Source organism: Rattus rattus, chromosome 3 (assembly GCF_011064425.1).
Source record: "Rattus rattus isolate New Zealand chromosome 3, Rrattus_CSIRO_v1, whole genome shotgun sequence".
NCBI classification, from domain to species: domain Eukaryota; kingdom Metazoa; phylum Chordata; class Mammalia; order Rodentia; family Muridae; genus Rattus; species Rattus rattus.
This window is the reverse complement of record NC_046156.1, coordinates 99354299-99376129: the sequence shown is the minus strand read 5'-3', so window position 1 is coordinate 99376129 and position 21831 is coordinate 99354299. Positions and strand designations below refer to the sequence as shown.

Below are 21831 nucleotides of genomic sequence, written 5' to 3'. Positions count from 1 at the left end.
GGTATTCAAGAGAATTCCTGGCTATAAAAGCAAGAAGAGCTGTGTGCACTCAGAAAACTGATTAGTTACAATGTGCAAGAGGAAAGTTGCAATTTGCCCTTGGCATCTAGAGCACTGCAGTGTTTTATAAGAACTCAGCAGCACCCTTGATACTGAGCGATTGAATTTCTCTAGTCCTTTGCTTAAACACTTAACTCTCCAGTGCAGGGTGAGTATGTATCTCATGACTTCAGAAATCTATGCTACAGAAATGTTCCCACATGGTATGAAAATCTTTTTGCATAACAACACACTTACTCTTGGAGAAATTTTTTCAAATCATTGCTGTACTTGATTCAAGAAGGACAGGAACAATGGCAGCCCTGTCGTAGTGAACACTCACCCTTGGGAGAGTCGTGCATGGAAGCCAGGTGAGACAGGGCAGCCTTAAGCTGGGCCTTGACTCTTACAGACACCGTTGCCATCCCCACTGTGAACATTTTATATTTAATATTTATTGGATGCCACTTTCCAGCTCATATGTCACTACTTTCCATTGATCAACTTAAACTTAAATTCAGTAAAACAATTTGTGGTGAAAATGTTAGGGAAAAAAATCCTGAGAAACAAGTTACAACCAGCCATGACTTACATGATTCATGTTACTACTGAGTTTGAGTTTTGCTCTCTCTGCCTCTGCCTCTGTCTCTGTCTCTGTCTCCCTCTCTGTCTCTCTGTCTCTCTGTCTGTCTCTGTCTCTGTCTCTCTGTGTGTATGTGTATGTCTGTGTGTGTCTCTGTGTGTGTATCTGTGTATGTGTGTATCTCTGTGTATGTATCTGTGTATGTGTGCCTGTGTCTGTCTGTGTGTCATGGACAAGGCACTGAGGAGAGGCAACATGCATTATAACACATCTAGAGAGAAAACTGCTCCCCAAACTGAGCAAGAAGAAATGATATCAAAGAAGAAAGAATGGTCAGTTATGTGGAAGGTGCCAATATATAAAGAAAAAAGGGGAAACTGAGCAGAAGATGCAGAAACAGAGAGCATCTAGTCAACAAACCCACTGTGCTCCCTTGGCCAGGCACATTACTCTTACAGACAATAGGAATACCACAGAGGTGTCATCCCGCACTGTCACCTGCGTGGACACACATCCTATTGAGATCTCTGATTTCCGAGAAATCTTGTTGTAACTGGAGCAGTGGTTGCACAGAGCCATGTAGCTGAATGAGTTTGAAGGTGGGACGATTCCCACACATCTGTACATGTTTGATGTACATGAGACAGAGCAAAGAGAAGAGAAAGAGAAGTTGTTGGAGAGCCAAGTTCTTGAAAGCCAGGAAGCCATGAGGGGCTTCGCATAGGTGCAAGAGCTGGGACACAGCAGTAACGGAACAGCATGGGAATGGCACAGGGGAGCATTAGGAATTCTAGCTGCTAACCCAAAGAGAACAAACCTGCAGTGCCAGAACTAGGAAGGCTGGGGAAGGAGGAGCCTGAAGTTGAGGCCATTTAGAGCTACATGTCAGTTCAAAGCCAGCTTTGCTAGACTCCCCCTACCTCCTGGAGTGGGGAAAAGAGAAGGTTCAGGCTATGGGATACTTCTGAGGAATCAGATTATCTTATTCCTTATTCAGAAGGAACAGGAGTTATGGAGATTAAAGAATCAAGATGACTTTGGGAGTTAAAGACACGCCCTGACAAGCCTGGTGACCTGAGTTCAAGCCCCGGAAGGAGAGAAGGAGCTTCCAAACTTGTCCTCTGACCTCCACATGAATGCCATGGCAATGCATGCTCACAGAACACAGCATGCATGTACGGTTGTACATACACAGTAATATGGAAATCAAATTATTTTAAAACCAAGATGCAAACAGATAAAAAAAAAAAAAAGAATGGGAATCAGGCAGCAGAGGGTGTGTGTGGTGTAGAGGGGCCACCAAGCAGTGGCTCCAGGCAGCACCGGTGTGAACATGAACAAGGTCATTTTAGTACAGACACCAGTTCCAATTCATAAATTCAGGTCTCGGGTGTAAGTTTAAAGAACGAACATTGCTAATCAAGTTCTACTTAAACTCCTGTCACTTATTAAAAGGATCATTTTGGGTATCTCTGACATCAGTGGATCAAGTCCTTACAAAAGGCAGTGGCCTTGAAGGAATCGATAAGGGGCCTCTACCAGAACACTTGGTACTTCCAGACTGGACTCCTGTAAGCACCAGCTCTGGGTCCATAGACTCGAAATATGGAATAGAAGCATCCTTATGTCTAGTAGCAGGCTGGGGGTGGGGGCGATTTTATTTTCTATCTGAAAAAAAAAAACCATCGTTGCAGATTCAGATTTCTTCTCTTAAACGTCTGAATTCCTGTCTTCAGTGAAAAATCGGTTTGGAGCAGACAAGTATGTAACTATCTCAGTGTCCATTCCTGGTCTGCAGTGGTAGAGATGTGTGCTCTAGAAGCAACTTTTATTTTATAAAGTAAGCTGGTGTATCCTGGCACCCACAGTGTGCCCACGGAGCACAGCACTAGCTCTCCCTGATTACTTCGTGGTGGCTTAGCTCCTCCTGAACACCTTTCTGGCCCAGAGCATCTCCGGGGCTATCGTACAGCGTAATTGCATTCTTTCTGGCTAGCCCTCGAGTCACTTAACCCAAAACAGTCCCTACACGTATGTTCTTCATGGGGGAGGCTACACACACATATGCACACATGTGCGCACACGTACACTATCACAGAAAGCCTTCTTTATCCACAGCATCTTTCCCAGCGTTTGTGACACACAGGCACGGGTGCATGACTGTACACACACACACACACACACACACACACACACACACACACACACACACACACACAAAGTACATGCCAACCCTTCTCCGTAGAGTATTTCCTGGTGCTCCTGGGTCATTACCTGGCCACAGGCCCTCCTGTACTGCTCATTTTCAGTCAACACTCCTAGCACGGTTCTCTGTGGGGGATCCTGGCCAAGCTGAGCTCGGGTGAGCATCTGACAAGCATCAGGACCTTGGCCCACTGGAGGCAGTGCGACTCCACTCTTCGAGCTGTGGCGACGCATTGCCTAGCAAGCCACAGCCTGCTGCTATCCCGGAAAAAGAAGGAGACACAGTTAGTTTACTTCTCAACCTGGGGATCCAGAAATGCAGAAAACTCTGAAAAAAAGAGTGCCAAGCCCCAGAGGTCACAACTTCTCAACAAACAAGTGACAGCTCACGCATCAGAACAACCAACTCAGAATGGTTGAATGGTTGAATAGTTGAATGGTTGAATGGTTGAATGGGCTTTAATATGACCCCAGCCTTAAAGTTGCAGAGAGAGAGCCTGCCCAAACGCCACTCACGATTCTCTGCCCACACTAATTTAGGGGAGGGGGAAGCAGAGCCTATGATTCCTGATCCTCCTTCCCCCACACCCTCTTCCTGATCTGGGGCTAAATCCAGGATCCCTGACTGGGGACAGGTGAGTCTCCTTCCCAAGCGATAAGCAGGTGCTTCTTTCCAGAAGTAAGTCCCCCAAACCTGCTTGGGAACCCACAGCCGGCCCTGCTTCTCAGGTTCTTCTCTGGGCGATTAGCAAGCGCACCCGGGCTGGGGCGGGGAGGGCGGGGCCGTGCGCAGAGGGAGGGGACCCCGGAGTGGAGGGATTCCAGGGGCGTCGGCTCCAGCGGCCTTGGCTAGTGCGCTCGCCACTGAGGACTTTCGACCCAGCCGCGTCTGTTGAATCAGCCAATCAGCAGCCACCCCGAGCCCAGCAGAGCCGCTTCCATGCCAACCGCGGCGGGCGTGCGCCCGAAGCCTCATCGCCCTGGCGACCGCTCACCTGCAGCGCTGTCCGCTGATGCTCGGCCCCCGGGGCGCTGCGGGGCGCGGCCAACCGCGCAGCCCGGGGCTCCTGAGCCGCAAAGCCAGGGGTGCCAGGCACACCGAACCGCAACGCACAGCACGTCGCCACTCGCGCCCCTTGGTCCGCGTCACCAGGGAGGGTGGATGGCGGCCTGACCACTGTGGCCGCCCTGAAAGGGACTGTTCCCCAGGAACCGGTTCCCCCAACAGACACGAACCCCTCCCGCTAACGTCTCCTGCGCGGCCCGCTCCCGAGAACCCTGGCTCGGGAGAGCGACGCGGGGCCCTCGGGCTGCGGCCGTGGCGCCCTCCTGGCCGGCCCGAGGGCGCGGCTCGCTCTCCTTCCCCATCTCCTTCTCCAGGACGCTTGCCCCGGCTCCCGATCCTGAGCAGCGGCTGGCTGGGCCACGTTTTAGCCTTCCAGGATGGCCAGGCACCAGGCGTGTGGCAAAAGGAGCTGGGAGAGATTTGGAGCCTGTAGCGTAACTCGAGGTGCCTCAGTCACCCGTGAGAGGTCTTCCTTTGGGCATACACGGGTGCAGGGAAGAGGAAAGAACGCGGGGAGCCTCTGGGACTTGGATGTTGAGAGGGCATAAGGAGAGATTCTGAGCTGAGGTCACTGCTCCGGTGACCTGGCCACGTGTGAAGGGAGAGTCTGGGGGTGGGGGTGGGGTTCAACTACAAAGAGGGGTCTAAAAAAGGCAAATCTTGAATACTGCAAACCCTGGTACCTGCGGAGGTGACAGGCAATCAGCAAACTGAGTTACATAATTGGTTAACTTCTTTTGAAAAATAATGAAAGTATTTATACACACACATACATGTACTCACATATATGTGAGCACCGGATGTATATGTATATGCATATATGCATATATATCAGATATATTCGTGTGTGCATATGCATACATGTATATATCTTCATATACATAGATACATAAATATTCTGTTACTGCTTTTGCTTAAAAATAAAAAATCCACCCCTAAATTCCCAAAACAGTCCCAAAGACCATCAAACTTTAAGCAAAGGTCATCAGCCTGCCTAAGTGTATTAATTGATGTGTTCACCAGAGGCTTACCAGCTGTGAACTGTCTCAACTGACCAGAAGCAGAAGATTCCAAGAAAAGTGTGGACTCAAAGCCATCTGATTGAGCGGCTTGTGAAGAGGGCTTTGCGAAGCATTCCACCAACCCACACTGGATGCAGAAGTGCAAAAAACTCCTTGTTCGGTATGACTGAACTCCTACATGTTGCATCCTCTAATTCTCGGTCCTCAAATATGAAGATGACACATGGGGTCCAGGAACATATTGGTTGCTGCTGGGACAGATGCTGCTAAGTCACTCAGGACCAGAGGAGGTTTGTTTGTTTGTTTGTTTGTTTTCAAGGTGCTCTGACTGGTGAAGGCATGCAGCCTATGAGATTTCCTGGAAATCTTCCAAGAAAGCAAACTGTCCTTGTGATTGTTGAAGGGCTCAGCTAACTCCTTCTGAGCCTGGCAAGTCCTTACAAGAGACAGAGAGGCTTGGGAGGAGACAAGCTTTGTTCTAGAGACTAGAGCTTTCTGCGTTCATTTTGATCTTGGTGGTTGTTTCTAGGAAACTTCTTTTCATTCTCCCAGGATTGGAGCTTAAGAACCTAGTTGGGACCTAAGGAAGATGTTTACAAAGACATCTACAGAAATGTCTATGGCCGTTAGACTGTCTTCACATAGATAAGAGGTTGTTGGAGAGAGGACAAGAGAGAGCACACGCTATTGGAGAGGGTTGAAGAAGACCCCACATGCATGGAAATTCTGAAAGAATGACTGAAAAAGAAAAGAATTGAAATAATCAAAGGGGACCCTCCAGTAAAATACACCTTTCATGTTAAAACTCACCTCTTCAAGTAGCTGTCAACTGATCAAGCCTTAATTCAAGTGGAATTTTATCATCACAGTAACACCCCTTTCTTCTCTGCACACTTCCACGTGCTTGTGTTTTCTGGCTTCTTTCTGGGCTGCTTCAGTTTCCTACATTAAATCATGGTCTTCTGATCAGACTTTAAACTAACCATGTGAACCGATTGTATGCCCTAAACAAAAAATTAAATGCTTTCCATCTTACCGAGTACGTAGTTTTATTGTGCAAACTTTTTTCCAGGGCGCTTAACCAAAACGACACCAATGGCAGACCAGCATAGCTGGGTGAAGTGGTGAGTTTATTCAGCTTGTTCTCAGGAGCATGAGGGATCCCCCAAACAGCCAGGTCACTGAGTTATCACTCCGCCTCAGAAGATGACATGTCCACAGCCTCACAGATCGAGTCCCTACAGACTGAACGTTAAATCCAATTAGAGAGTAGCTAGCTGTAACCATAACAGGACACTTCCAGGAAGCACTGAGGGAGGGACACCCTCCCCCAGTAGGTGGAACCTTCCAGAAGTTATCTCAGATACAAAGAGATCCAAAGAGGCCTAGAGAGATGGCTTATTGGATAAAAGGGCTTGCCCACAAGCTTGACAGCCTAAGCATGATCCCTGGGAATCATGTGGATCCTTGACCTCCACACACAGGAACACACACACAAGAACACACATGCACACAGGAACATACACATACACACACATGTACACACAAACACAGGAACACAGGCACAATAAAATAAGTGTAAAAAGAAAAGCAGGAAGGAGCAGGGCTGCTAGCCTAGCTTCCAGGTGACAATCTGTGTGTCTGTCCCATTCCTGCTTCTGCTATTGCTGGACTCTTCTCCCCAACACCAGAACTCCAGCGTCTTGGACCCCCTAATGTGGACTGAAGAACATTGATTCTGCAGGACTCTTCTAGGTCTTCACTGTGCAAGAAGGAAGGCAGAGGCATCTAGTTTCATGGACAGAGCAGGGCTCAGAGGCCCTCTGTGGGACCCTAATGGCCTGGATTAATGGAGGAAGAAGGGTCAAGGAAAGCTTTAACCCCATACCTCAGATGAGGATGGCAGGTGGTTCCCTCCCTACCCCCAACCTGGCCATGAAACAGGCGCCTCACTGTCCACCCTAGTAAGAATTTATTTCCTGTGTTTTCTTGGATATCATTATCCTTCTAGGGTTGGAGTTTTCCTTCCAGTATTTTCTGTAGGGCTGGATTTGTTGCTAGATATTGTTGGATTTGGATTTGTCTTGAAATATCCATTTTTTTTCCCTGCAGATGAAGTATCTTCCAAAACTCTTGTTCTGGCCAATTGTATATGGCTACACAACCTTGCCTGCAGAAACCCTGGCCACCTCCCCAGGGGCATAAATACTTCTTTTTCCCCTACCCCTTAAACCGAATCAGTTCTCTGAAGCTCTTCTGAGGTGTAGGGGTGTGTGTGTGTGTGTGTGTGTGTGTGTGTGTGTGTGTGTGTGTTCTCTGCCCTCTAACTCATCACCTACCAAGGTCCTGCCTGCACCCACCTGTCCCAAGTAAGCTCCCCTCCCTCCAGGCCAGCCTGCTGAGCAAACGGCCTGTCTACCCTGAGTGGGAGCAGACACTGGAAGACCTCAGTGTGCAGGGTGCCTCCAGGATACCCAACCCCTAGTGTGTAAGCCACTTTACTAAACTAATTTTATAACATATATCCATCCTATTGGTCCTGTTCCTCTAAAGAATGCTAACACTGTGTGATTCTTATAGCAAAATTAAGACTAGAACTCAATAGTTCTTAAAACCCCCCATGCTTTCTGTTTTGTGTGTTGGGTAATCTATTAAAAACAAAGCAAGCATTCAACTGTAAATACAACTGTATTTGATCTGATATTTAAGCACTACTTCAATAAAAATATAACCTTATTTCTCTTACAGGTTTCATTCTGGCAGATTTATAGTAATTTCCTTCTGTTGCTCTTTCTCCCTGGGTGTCCCTCATCTCTCCATAACCTCCCATTCATCCCTTACTCATCCTCTCTCCATTTGTGTAACATATATTCTATCTCTGCTCCCTCCTCTAAAACCTTTTCCACTCTTTTTGTCCCCTTTCTATCCTAAAAAAATTGTGTGTGCGTATGCTTTGTCTCCATGCATGTCTGTTTATCATGTGTATACCTGGTGCCCAACAAGTTCAAAAGAGGATATCAAATTCACTAGAACAAGGGCTGCAGACAGCCGTGTGTCATTGTAAGAGCCAGGAATCAAACGGATACTAGGGGAGAAAATCCAGTGCCTTTAATCATTGAGCCAACACACACACACACACACACACACACACACACACACAGATTCATGTGTAAGGGAGAATCAAATATTTTTCTGAGTCTGTTACCTCACTATAATAATTCCTTGTTCCCTCTGTTTTCCTAATTTCTCTTTTCAAACATAAAATCCTGTAGTGCCATATATTCCCGTCATCCATTCTTTGATTGATGGGCATGCAGGCTGACTCCATTTCCTTCTTTGAACAGAGCAGCAGTGAGCATGCATGTGCAAGCAAGCATCCCTGTGGTAGGATATAGAGCCCTTTGGGATACGACCAGCACTGATACAGCTAAGTCACATGGTGATTTTATTTTCAGTTTTTCCTATTAAACATCCATTCTGAATTCCTTGGCAGCTGCACCCGTTACACTCCTCCTTTCCACACACAGCTGTCTCTGTCGTTTTCCAGATGATAGCCATTCTGCCTGAGGTGAGATCCAGTCTCTCAAGGCAGTTTTCCTTTGCATTTTCCCAGTAGCTAAGGATGTTCTGCCGGTTAGATTTGGTAACTGCAGGCAAACTAGAGAAACCTGGGAAGAAGAAACCCCAGCAAACGGTTCCCTTTCTCGAATTGGCCTGTGGTGTTTTCTTGATTGCTAATTCACGGGAGGGGGCTCGGCCCACTGTGGGCAGTTCCACCCCTGGACAGGTATTGCAAAGGTAACTGAATGTGAGCTTGGGAAGGAGCCAGCAAGCAGCGTTTCTCACATCCTCTGCTGCGGTTCCTACCTCGGCATTTCCGCCCTGACGAGCAGTGACATGGAGGTAGATTAAATAAAGCCCTTCCTTCCCAAGCTGGCTTTGGTCAGTGTTTGATCACAGCAACAGAAAACCAACCAGGACAGTGATTGGCACCAGAGAGTGGAATCTTTCTGACAGTATTGTTCTGAGGGAGGACTGTGGGAAGCTTTTGAAGGTTTTGTCTTGAAAAGCCATCAGGTTCTCAGAGCTTCTCCAAGACAGTGGGAGTCTGGGAAATAAGGCTGAGGAAGAGGGAGATGATGGAGTCCTGGCTTGGAAGTGTCAGAGTTCCTCCAAGACACTCCCAAAGCAATTCGTATTTGTTTTGGTTTGGTTTGGTCTATGCCTGTCTTTTTTTCTAATTAATTGTCTTATTCATTTACATTTAAAATGATATCCCTCTCCACAACCCCCCATCTCATTCCCCCTCCTCCCTGCTTCTATGAGGGTGCTCCCCCACCCACCCTAGCATTCCCCTACACTAGGGCATCAAGTCTTCACAGCACCAAGAGCTTCCCCTCCCACTGATGCCAGATAAGGCCATCCTCTGCTACTGTGTGTGTGTGTGTGAGAGGGAGAGGGAGAGAGAGAGAGAGAGAGAGAGAGAGAGAGAGAGACAGAGAGAGAGAGAGAGAGAGAGAGAGAGAGAGAGAGAGAGAGAGAGAGAGAGAGAGAGAGAGAGAGAGAGAGAGCTATGGGTTCCTCCATGTGTGCTCTTTGTTTGGTGGTTTAGTCCCTGGGAGTCCTGGGGGTCCAGTTACTTGATGTTGTTCTTCCTATGGGTTTGCGATCCCCTTCAGCCCCTTCAGTTCTTCTCCTAGCTCTTCCATTGGGGTCCCCAGCTGATAGTTGACCGTGAGCATCTGCCTCTGTATTGGTCAGGTGCTAGTAGAACCTCTCAGGGAGTAGTCATCCCAGGCTCCTGTCAGCATGCACTTCTTAGCATCCGCAATATTGTCTGGGTTTGGTGTCTGTAGATGGGATGGATTTCTAGGTGGGGCAGTCTTTGGATGACCTTTTCTTCTGTCTCTGCTCCATTTTTTTTTAAAGATTTATTCATTTATTATATATAAGTACACTGTAGCTGTCTTCAGATACACCAGAAGAGGGCATCGGATCTCTTTACAGATGGTTGTGAGCCACCATGTGGTTGCTGGGAATTGAACTCAGGACCTCTGGAACAGTAGTCAGGTGCTCGTAACCACTGAGACATCTCTCCAGCCCTCTGCTCCATTTTTTGTCCCTGTCTTTATATATTTGAATTAAGAGTCTAGAAGTAAAGAATTTGCTTTACCTGGACAATAGATGCCAGTCTGGTGCGGCTGAAAACTCAGCTGCGATTAAAAAGAGACCAGCATCATTGAGTTGGAATCTTCCTCGGGGTCAGCTTACAGAAACTGTGATCCAGTTGAGTGTAGGGGCAAGGCTGTGCACCAAGCTGGCAGGAGAGCTTGGCTAATGACATGCCCCATGTGGTGCTAACATTAGTGTCATGAGGACTGCAGGACTGAATGGGTCACAGAGAGAAGCTGACACTTGCCATCGTGTGGAAGGGTTGGAACCCCTGAAGAGGCCAAAAAGGCCATTGGTGAAGGTGTTAGCCTCAGCTGCAGTGGAGGCCCCAGCATGTTAGACCCCAGAACCATGGGATGACCATCCAGGACAAGGGCAAGTGTAGTGGAGGCAGCCTAAGCTAGACAGGCTGCACACTGTGCATGGCACAGGTGGAGACGTCCAAGTCCTCTGGAGCGGGAAGATCTTGAGTGAGTCCCTGATCTGGGTTATTTACACTGTTGGGTTTTGCTTCTGCTTTGATTTCTGGCTGTAACTGTACGCTGGTTCTTGGAGTAAGAAAGTGCTTGGCTTGGTTTAGAGACAGTCATAGTTAAGAGAGCTGAACTTTGAAAGACCTTTTAAATCATTGGAAAGTTAAACACATGTACAGTGTTTTCTGTTAAGCATAGATGTGAGGTCCTGGGCACAGACAAGAAAGGCTATGGTTTCCTAGTGATGTGTCCATGCGTCAGGTTGATAAGGGGTGGGCCTGTTTGGAACGTTTAGTGGTCGTTCCTGTTTCCTCTTCTGAGAACCATCTGTTTGATTCGTTTTCCCATATTTTTTGGCCTACACATGATTTTGGTGTGTATAATTCTCAAAGTCCTTCAAATAGTCTAGATATTAATCTCCTCCCTGAAGTCTGGGTCTTTAATTAGTTTCCGATTGGTCCTTGTGCAGTTGCTCCATCACGCCCAGTGAGGAGCCAGGCAGGGATGGGCAGGTGCTGCCTCTCAGCTCAGGAGCCAGCCAGGGGCTGGCGCTGTACTCAGCAGGGAAGTCTTCCTTCATCAATCAAGACAGCCAGGATGTAGTCCCACGAGCATGCCCAGAGCCCCGTCTCCCAGGTGATTCTAGATCCTGGCAAGCTGACAGTCGACATTTTCCACCACGGAGGTAAAAGTAGGTTAGTTGCAATATGTTTCAAATATGTTTGCCTAGCACTGCTACTATAAAATAATTATTAGCAGGTAGATGACATTTTTAGAGCAAAACAAACACAAGAAACTATCAATAGCTTCCTATGTAAATTTCAGGATCCACCCTGATGTTCAAAGGGCCCTCTTCTGGATACACTTCTTTAAATCAAAGGCAGACTCTTTCTTCACCCTGAAGTTTGTTTTCTGACATAGATTACAGGATATAGTAGTCACTCAATTAATGTTTGTTCATTGAAGGAATTAGTAACAAGATATAAATTATTCTTGGCATAACCTTATGTTTCTTATTTACTTACCAATCCAATCATTTATTTGGAATCTTTCTCTCTCTCTTCTTTCTTTCTTCCTTTCTCTTCTTCTTAAGGTCTTATGTAGTTGAGGCTGGCCTTAACTGTGTAGCTCAGGCTGCCTTTGAACTTGGTTCCTCTCTCAGCATGCCCAGTGCCATGATTTAAAGGCATGCATGACCATCATACCAACTCATAAACGTACTTCTAAATAATCCAAAGCCTCTCTGCTCTGACTAAAATAAGACTCACAACCAACCTATGTTTATCCTTAACGAAAAGTAACTTGGTGACTATATTAATCCCCTAAACACTGTTGCCTTTGGTAATTCTCTGGCCCAAATGCATCCAAAGCGGTGTCACCTAGCCAGAGACCCCCCTCCTCTGATGACACTTTCCCTTTGGGCTAGGAATAATAGTTCCTCATCTCAACTGATCTCTGGACTTCCTGCCCCAGCATGCAAAGTGGTCATGGTCCCACCCACCTTGTACTGTGTGCTACTGCCACCTGGTGGTCACACCTTTTTGTCCCTGCTCTGTCTGCTGACCTCACTGCAATCACCAATTGCTGAAAGAGAAGTAATCCAGCTATTTACACGGATTTCTCAGTTCTGTGTACCACTCCCAGCACTCTGTGTTGCTGTATAAATACAAATGTCACTCATCAAAGACTCCTGAGGACAGAAACCTAGGATACTCTGGATCCATTTCTTTAAATCATGCCCTAGACACAGGTAAGAAAACAATGTGGGTCTGGGTGTCCATCAAATATAGTTCCTACCAATCCTAGCTACTTGGGAGGCTTCAAAGCCTGAGTCACAGAGTTTACGTCAAAGAGACCTGTCTCAGAAAACTACTGTGGAGAAGCCATTGAAAGACACACGCAGGGTTGGGGATTTAGCTCAGTGGTAGAGCGCTTGCCTAGTAAACGCAAGGCCCTGGGTTCGGTCCCCAGCTCCGGAAAAAAACAAAAAAACAAACAAAAAAAAAAAAGAGACACGCAACCCAAGCCCACTCTGCCCTCCTCCACAGGCGCGCGCGCACACACACACACACACACACACACGCATATATGCTTACATACAGATTATTTGGGAAAATTGCTAATAGAGTGCAATATAGCAGAAACCTGCTTTAGTAATCATGACTTTTTATAATTCATCCATATAAAATTGTGAACAAAAAAAGGCACAGAACTATTCCTAATATTTTAGGGGGTAAATTATAAGATGTGTGCTGCATTTATATGAGGAGAAGTAAAGGTGAACATTAAATATTAAATAGTTAAATATTCATCACTGTATTAGTTAACGATAGTGAAATTCGTTTGACTTATTATAATTTCTAAATTACTTCCTCTAATAAAAATGCTAATTGCTTAATAAGACAGCCAGGGCCACACAGAGAGACCCTGTCTTGAAAAACCAAAAAAAGGGGGTAGAAGGGAGTAGAGAAGACAAAGGAAAAGGAAAAGTTATTTAAGAATTAAATTATGGGGAGTGAAAAGGTGATCTAGTGATTAAAGCATAATGCTTTCTCTTCCTGCACTGTGCGGGAGGCTCACAACCACCTAACTCCAGCTCCAGCGTATCTAACACCCTCTTCTGGCCTGTGTGGGTACCTCACACACATGTACATACCCACACAGATGAACCATGCACACACGAGAGAGAGAGAGAGACAGAGAGACAGAGAGAGGCAGAGAGACAGAGAGACAGAGAGACAGAGAGACAAAGAGACAGAGAGAGACAGAGAGAGACAGAGAGACAGAGAGACAAAGAGACAGAGAGAGACAGAGAGAGACAGAGAGACAGAGACAGGGAGACAGAAACAGAGAGTCAGACAGACAGAGACAGGGAGACAGAGACAGAAACAGGGAGACAGAGACAGAGGGAGACAGACAGACAGAGACAGGGAGACAGAGACAGAGACAGGGAGACAGAGACAGAGAGAGACAGAGACAGAGGGAGACAGACAGAGAGAGAGAGAGAGAGAGAGAGAGAGAGACAGAGAGAGAGAGAGAGAGAGAGAGGGAGAGAGAGAGACAGAGAGAGATACAGAGAGAGAGACAAAGAGACAGACAGAGACAGACAGAGACAGAGACAGACAGAGACAGACAGGGAGACAGAGACAGAGACAGGGAGACAGAGACAGAGAGACAGAGACAGAGAGACAGAGACAGAAGTATAGGGTGAGATGAACCAGCAGAACATCGGAGGGATAAAACAGCTGAGTCTGCCTTGTTCAGTACAGTAATGCCTGGCTGTGTGGGACAGTGAGCATGGGATGCAGAGTGCCCTGAATGGCTGTGATTTTGTTTAACTTGTCTCATAGTTATGTATGCAGTGTGTAGTATGTTTCTATGATCACTCAGCATACGTAGTCACCACTCTAGGGCAGGGTGAAATATTTCTGGTTGAGCCCAGTCACGGCACATTAAGACAGTTATGTTATTATGGATGTAAAATGGTTCTGGGGACTGGTTTTCCCCTAAATTATTCTTATCCTGCAATTTATGGTAAGTGTGTGACATAAACCACATGCTCACTGTAGTTTCTTTGAGAAACAATTAAGGTCCTAGTAAGTCACAGTTGAAGCTAGTTAGCTGGAGAGGGGATTCTGGAGGTGCTGTGCTGCTCCAGCCCTCTGGGAAAACAGGCTGCAGATTTATTTACCGAGTCAATGAAAGCGAGGCCTTGTACTCTGCAGTGAGGTGATGTGAGATAATAAGAGGGAAAGACTGAGCTGTATCTGAGATAATTAAAATAATATTTTCATTATTTCCTCTTCACTTGCTTTGAGCACACAGTCAATATCTTACCCCCACCAGAAGCAGATATTGAACCATGCTTTCTTGTCTTTGTTTTAAAGGAAGGAAGCTTTTGATCTTTTTCACTGAGGAGAGAAAAAAAAAACACACACACACACACACACACACACACACACACACACACACACACACCACATGCACACATCAATCAAAATAGGAATTTGCTTTGTGGATAAGGAGATTGGAGAATCCAATACAGAAAAAAAATGAAATCCACATATCTACTGGGTTCAAGCTAAGAACAGAACATAAGGAGAAAAACATCTAAGGCTTCCATTTGCAGAGCCCTTTCAGTCTTCTTTTCCCAAACACCCTGTGATCCAGTCTCAGCTCTCTCCTCCATCACTAACCAAGCCGTGCTCTGCTCAGCTCATGACACCAGACAAGACTGGACAGACATCCTCTCTAACATGGGTTAGGCAGAAGGTTGAGATTAACCACCCCAGTTCAACAGTATCTCTGACTTCTGTGCAATGAGTAAAAATTAACTTTCAACTCATGCAAGTGAATTAATCATCTGCAGTGATATGCTGTCCCCTGAGTCTCAGCGGGGAGCTAAGACGTACCCACTTAGATTTTGATTTATGTCACTAATCAGAAATGTTTGGTTTAGTCATTTTTCTTTTAAGTCATATTCCATCCATCTTTTTATTTCCCCTATGAATCTACAATTTGGAGGAAAGAGCCCTGTCTTTATGAATAGTTTAAATAAAAAGTTGTGCAGCAGAATGATTACGTTCTTTTAAGGGGGGGGATCATTCACTTCCTGTTACCTTTGAAAGTCTATGACTAAAGAAACAAAACATATGTCTGCACATATATAATAAATAGGACTATTACTAAGCACCATTACCAAAAACTACTAAGTCTTTTCATTTAAAATTGTATTCTTTTAGAAACATTCAGAATATTAACAAGGCATCTGCATTCTTTGTTTTATGATTACAGAACAGTATTTGGTTAACAGAACAACTATATAAGCTACATCAGATAAAAAAAATCTGTGAATGATCTATGAAATCAGAGGGAAAATAATCTGTGGTCTCCATATATAACTGATTTGCCCTACAAGGCAAATTTATGCTTTAAATTTCCATGCACATTTACAACCCAAGACTGTACCAGCCAAGGTTAGTGGCTACTGAAAATCTCCCAGGATTCCCTGGGAACACACCAGCTGAGCAGGAAGGAGATGGGCTAACTGACTTTACCACTCCCTTCTCTCCTCCAAAGCCAACCCCCTAGGCTCATCCCCATTCTGCAGAACACATGCAGGCCCCTGCCCCCTCTCACCTCCCATGTCAACTCCTGTGGATCCCAGAGATCTCCTAACCCCCTCCCCACTCCCACTGCTTGATCCCAGCCCTGAACTCCAGCAGGCAATGCCCATTGACCCACAGGCCAGTCCTGCCAGGTAACCAGGTAGGCTGACTGCACATCACTTCTGCTCCTCCAGATACAATTCCCCTGTCTCTCCCTGGCTCTGTAGCAGAACACTGCTGTAGTCTCCCTTTCCATTCTGATCCCGACCCTCCCCCCCAGATCATGAAGATTTTCTCCTTTAAGCTTCTTTCCCCCAACGTATCCCATTACCCCAGCCTCCAACACCAGCAGGCACTCCCTGTGAACACACCAGCTGTGAACACACCAGCTGTGAACACACCAGCTGTGAACACACCAGCTGTGAACACACCAGCTGAGCAGGCTGTTCATCACTCCTTCTTCTCCTCCAAACCCAACCCCCCCAGACTCATCCCCAGCTCTGCAAGAGAACACATGCTGCAGTCTTCCTTCCCCCTCTGCCCATATCTCCTGTGCACCCTACAGACTTCCCTCCTAACCTTCCTCTCCCTACTTACTGCTTTATCCCAGCCCCCAGCTCAGCAGTCACCTTTCAGACCTGCTGGAGTGACATTCTTCTCTCTCTGTCCCTATTCCAAGGAGCCTAAATAAGTAGATCCTGGTGGAACATTTCTGCTTTCTTCCCTCATATGAATCCCCTCAGAGCCCTAGGTTAGCCCTAGTCCTAAGTGTCAGCTCCTAATACCCAGAAATACATTTTACCCAGAACCCCCAGTGGTTACACCTATCAGATCCACAGAAAATTTCCTACCAGGCAACACACAGCCACAATACTCTCTTAAAAATTCAGAAAGGAAACAGAAACCAAGCAACAAATACCCACCCAACAAAGACAACACCAGATATTACCACCTAGACCTATAAACTTCCCAATCCTAGATGCTAAATATCAGCTTTAAAATGCAATAAATAACAGCCAGGGGATCCTGTCCCTACTTGAACCCAACAACTCTATCACAGCAGGCCCAGAATAGTCCAACATGCCTGAAATACAAGAAAAAAGACATTAAAATACTGTGTGTTAAGATAATAGACATCCTTAAAGAGGAAATGAATAAATCCCTTTAAAAAATCTGGAAAACACATGAACAGTGGAAAGAAATGAATAAAAACTGTTCAAGACCTAAAAATGAAAATAGAATCAATAAGAAAATGCAAACTGAAGGAATTCTAGAAATAATAAATCTAGGAACTCAAGCAGAAACTACAAAGGCAAGCATTATCAACAGAATACAAGAGAGAACAGAAGAGAGAATCTCAGGTGTTGACGATATGATAGGAGAAATGGATATGGGGGCCAAGGAACATCTTAAATCTAAAAAAAGAGACTCCCAACACAAGTCTGGCACAAGCCATGCAGGAAAGACCATGGCAAGCAAGTGGGTTTTCTAGAGATGGCTCACTGCTTTGCATGCCTGCAATTCATAGTGTTCTCTGTAAGGCAAGGACACTAGAGACTTAATCCCTAGACTGCTTCTCCCTGTTGATATGCCTTTCCTGACACTGTATTACACAGTCTAATGATTCTTGGGCATTGGGCAAATTTCCTGCAGGTTAATATAAAAATGTACTTTCTTATAATAATAATGTTTAGATGTATTAATGACTTTATAGAATTCCTGATTTGATTCAAATAATTTCAGGAAGAAAGTTTAAAAAGATGGTTTTAGTTGTTTTGCCAAAAAGATATAATAAAGTTAGAATCAAGAATAGAATGTGCCCTCTCTCCATAGAATAGTAAGTAGAGACTGCATAATAAGGAATACAATGGGCTTTCATAAATCGCACTAAGAAGAGAAACAGACTTGGGACAGATTGGTGGCCAAGGGAAAACATTCATTCTAGGTCAGATCCAAGGATAAGGCCACAGGTATGCACTATGTGAAGCTTATGGCCAGTATAGATAAGGCCATGTGCAACTGTTGCCTTGAACTTATAATGAGCTTATAGAATGAAAGGCTGCTTTCAACTTAACTATCAACATTCTTTATAACTCTCTATTGTGTAACATTTTATCTGTGAAGTAATTTTATAAAGAACTTTTGTCTAACATGTATAAACAGTCTGAGAGAAAAGAAATAAAGTATCGCTGTTGGGGCTCTGCTCCATCCACTAAATGTATATATGTATATGTGCCTTATTATGTATATGTGTGTGTGTGTGTGTGTGTGTGTGTGTGCATATAAGGACAAATGTGTACTTCTGAAATTGATGAAACAGGTGGTCAGGCCTGTCAGTGTGTGCGTGTATGTTCTTGACTTTCTTTTCTTTGCTCTCTGGCTCACGAAAAAGTTAATGAACTCAGAGCCTTTCACATGATCTTCCAGAGGCACCTGAGTCCAAGAATAAAGAATTCAGGTAACTAAGTTTCTTTCTTTTTATAATTTCCCTATTGTTATCAGCAGGAATTAATTGACAGAAGCCATCAGCTTTTGGCCCCAATCACCAATGCTAACTCCCTGCCTTCCTCAGTACCTAGATGCTGAGCTGGCTTTCAGCATAAGACATCTAGAAAATCTGGGATACTATGAAAAGACCAGATCTAAGACTAATAAGAATGGAAGAAAGGAGAAGAAACCCAGGTCAAAGGCCCAGAAAATATTTTCAACAAAATATAGAAGAAAATTCAACAAAACAGAAGAAAAAAATTCCTAACCTAAAGAAGGAGATGCCTATCAAGGTACAAGAAGCTTACAGAACATCAGATAGGACCAGAAAAGAAAATCCCCTCAGTACATAAAAATCAAAATACAGAATGGGAAGAACAAGAAAAAGTATCTAAAGCTGCAAGGGAAAAAGACCAAGTAACATATAAAGGCAGACCTATTAGAATCAATAGACCTGACTTCTCAATGGAGACTCTAAAAGCCCTCTGGGCCTGGACCTGGAGAGATGTGCTGCAGACTCTGAGAGACCACACTACTATACCCAGCAAAATTTTCAATCACCATTGATAGAGAAAATAAGACATTCTATAAAACCAAATGTAAGCAATATGTATCTACAAATCTATCCCTATAGAAAGGGCTAGAAGGAAAACTCCTCCCTAAAGGGGTTAACTACAACTATAAAAACACAAGGAATAAATATTCTCACTTTAGCAAAATTAAAAGTAACACACACACACACACACACACACACACACACACACACACACACCACTACCACCACCACCACCACCACCACCACCACCACCACCACCAACACCAAAATAACAGGAATCAATAATCATTGGTAACTCATACCTTTCAACATCAATGGATTCAACTCTGCAATAAAAAGACACAGACTAATAGAATGGATATGAAAATAGGATTTATCCTTCTGCCAAATCCAAGAAACATATCTTAACACCAAAGACAGATATTACATCAGGATAAAAGGATGGGAAAAATGTTCCAAGCAAATGGACCACGAAGCAAGCTGGTATTACCATTTTAAAATCTGAAAAAAAAAATAGGTGTCAGACCAAAACTAATCAAAAGAGATGTGGAAAGACACTACATACTCATTAAAGAAAAATCCACCAAGAGGACATATCCGTTCTTAACACCTATGTCCCAAATATAAGGGTATCTACTTTTATAAAAGAAACATGTCTATAGCTTAAATCACATGCTGATAATGGGAGACTTCAATACCCCGCTCTCACCAATAGACAGATCGTCCAGTCAAAAACAAAACAGAGAAATACTGGAGCTAACAAATGTTATAAAACAAATGGGCCTGACAGACATCTATAGAACATTTCACTCAAATACAAAAGAATATACATTCTTCTCACATCACATGGAACTTTCTTCAAATTTGACCACATACTTGGGCACAAAGCAAGTCTCAACATATAAAAGAAAATTGAAGTTACCCAGCACTCTATCAGACCACCATGGATTAAAGCTTGTTATCCACAGTAACAACAGAAAACTTGCAAACTCATGGAAACTAAACGACTCTCTACTGAAAAAAATATGAGCCAATTAAAGACTTGCTATAATTGAATGAAAATGAATGCACAACATACCCACATTTATGGGACACATGATAGCCGTTCTCAGAGGCAAGTTCACAGCACCAAGTGCTTATGTAAAAAACTGGACAAATATCACATTAGCAACTTAACAGAACACCTAAAAGCTCTAGAAGAAAAAGAAGAAACCTTACCCCAAAGAAGTAGATGGCAAAAAAATGATCAAACTCAGGGCTAAGGTCAATAAAATAGAAACAAAGAAAATCATATAAAGAATCAATAAAAGAGTTGGAACTTTGAGAAAAGCAATCAGATTGGCAAACCCTTATCCAAATAGACTAAAAGACGCACAAAGAGAGAGAATATCCAAGTTAACGAAATCAGAATCGAAAAGGGGACCTAACGACAGACATCGAGGAGATACAATCATTCAAAAACACTTTTAAAACCTGTATTTCTACAAAATTGGAAAATCTAGAAGAAATGGATAATTTTCTTGATAGGTGCCACTTATCAAAGTTAAATCAATATCAGATAAGTAACCTACATAGACCTATAACCCCTAGAAAAATGAAAGCAGTCATTAAATGTCTCCCAACCAAAAAAGGCCCAGGGCCAAATAGATTTAGCAAAGAATTCTATCAGACTTTCAAAGCAGAAATGATGTCAATATTCCTCAATTATTCCACAAAACAGAAACAGAAGATTGCCATATTCATTTTGAGGCCACACTTACTCTGATAGCCAAACTATAAAAAGGTACAACACAGAATTACAGACCAATTTCTCCCATAAACATCAGTGCAAAAATACTCAATAAAATACTTGTAAACTGGATACAAGAACATAACAAATAGGTCATCCACCATAACCAAGTAGGCTCTATCAAGAGATGCCTCAATGGTTCAATATATGAGAACCCATCAGTGAAATCTACCATATAAACAAACTGAAAGGAAAAAAATACCATAGTCATTTCATTAGCTGCAGAAAGGGTCTTTGGCAAAATCCAACACTCCTCCCTGATAAAAGCCCTTGAGAGATTAGGGATACAAATTACAAACCTCAACATAATCGGGGAAGTTTACTGCAAGCCCAGGGCCAATAACAATTTAAATGGAGACAAATTCAAAGCAAGTCCACTAAAATCAGGAACAAGAAAAGATTGTCTACTCTCTTCTTGCCTATTCAGTATAGTACTTCAAGTCTTAGGCAAGGCAATAAAATAACCGAAGAAGACCAAGGGGATACATATTGTAAGGAAAGACATCTACGTATCTTTATCTGCAGGTGCTATGATAGTACCTGCAAGTGATCCTAAAAATATCACCAAGAAACTCCTACAACAGATAGGCATGTTCAACAAAGTAGCTGGATTTAAAATTAACTCACAAAACTCAGTAGCCCTATATACAAATGACAGAGGGACTGAGAAAGAAAACAGGGAAACTACACCTTTCACAACAGCCTCAAATAATATAAAATCTCTTGGAGTAAGTACCCAAGCAAGTGAAAGACTTGTGTGATAAAAACTTCAAGTCTTTGAAGAAGGAAATTGAAGAAGGTATCAGAAGATAGAAAGACCTATGCTCTTGGATTAAAAGGATTAGTGTGGTAAAAATGGCCATCCTACCAAAAGCAATCTATAAATTGAATGCAATCCTATAAAATTCCAACACAATTCCTCACAGATCTTGAGGGGAAAAAAAGCCTAGAATGGCTAAAACAATCCTGAACGATAAAATCTGCTGGAGGTACCACAATTCCCAATTCTAAGTTGTGCTATAAAGCTATAGTAATAAAAACAGCATGGTGTTGGCAAAAAAAACAAAACCAACATGTTGGTCAGCAGACTCAAATTGAAGACCCAGACATAATTCCACAAACCTATGATTACCTTATTTCTTGATCAACAAGCCAGAAACATACAATGGAGAAAAGAAAGCATCTAAATTCTCTGGTCAAACAGCTGCATGCAGGAGAATCCAAATAGATCCATACTTATCACCCAGCACAGAACTCAACTCCAAAGGGATCAAAGACCTCAACATAAAACCAGACACACTGAACCAAATAGAAGAGAACGTGGGGGAACA

The 21831-nt window shown here is 44.0% G+C and overlaps 1 protein-coding gene across 7 annotated transcripts in view; it reads right to left on the bottom strand.

Moving 5' to 3' along the window:
* Ccna1 (cyclin A1) overlaps nucleotides 1-21831 on the bottom strand; it is a 46044-nt gene that overhangs the window by 7069 nt on the left and 17144 nt on the right. For 3 of the 7 annotated variants that reach the window (XM_032898387.1, XM_032898393.1, XM_032898394.1), the window contains exons 1-2: nucleotides 3522-3664; nucleotides 2897-3085 (exon numbers count right to left, since the gene is read on the bottom strand). In XM_032898387.1, coding sequence (XP_032754278.1) covers nucleotides 2897-3061 — 165 coding nt within the window. In that variant the 5' untranslated portion in view covers nucleotides 3062-3085; nucleotides 3522-3664. Of the gene's footprint in view, nucleotides 1-2896; nucleotides 3086-3521; nucleotides 3665-21831 lie in introns of those variants that run through there. The other 4 variants (XM_032898388.1, XM_032898389.1, XM_032898390.1 and 1 more) reach the window with 4 other exon arrangements.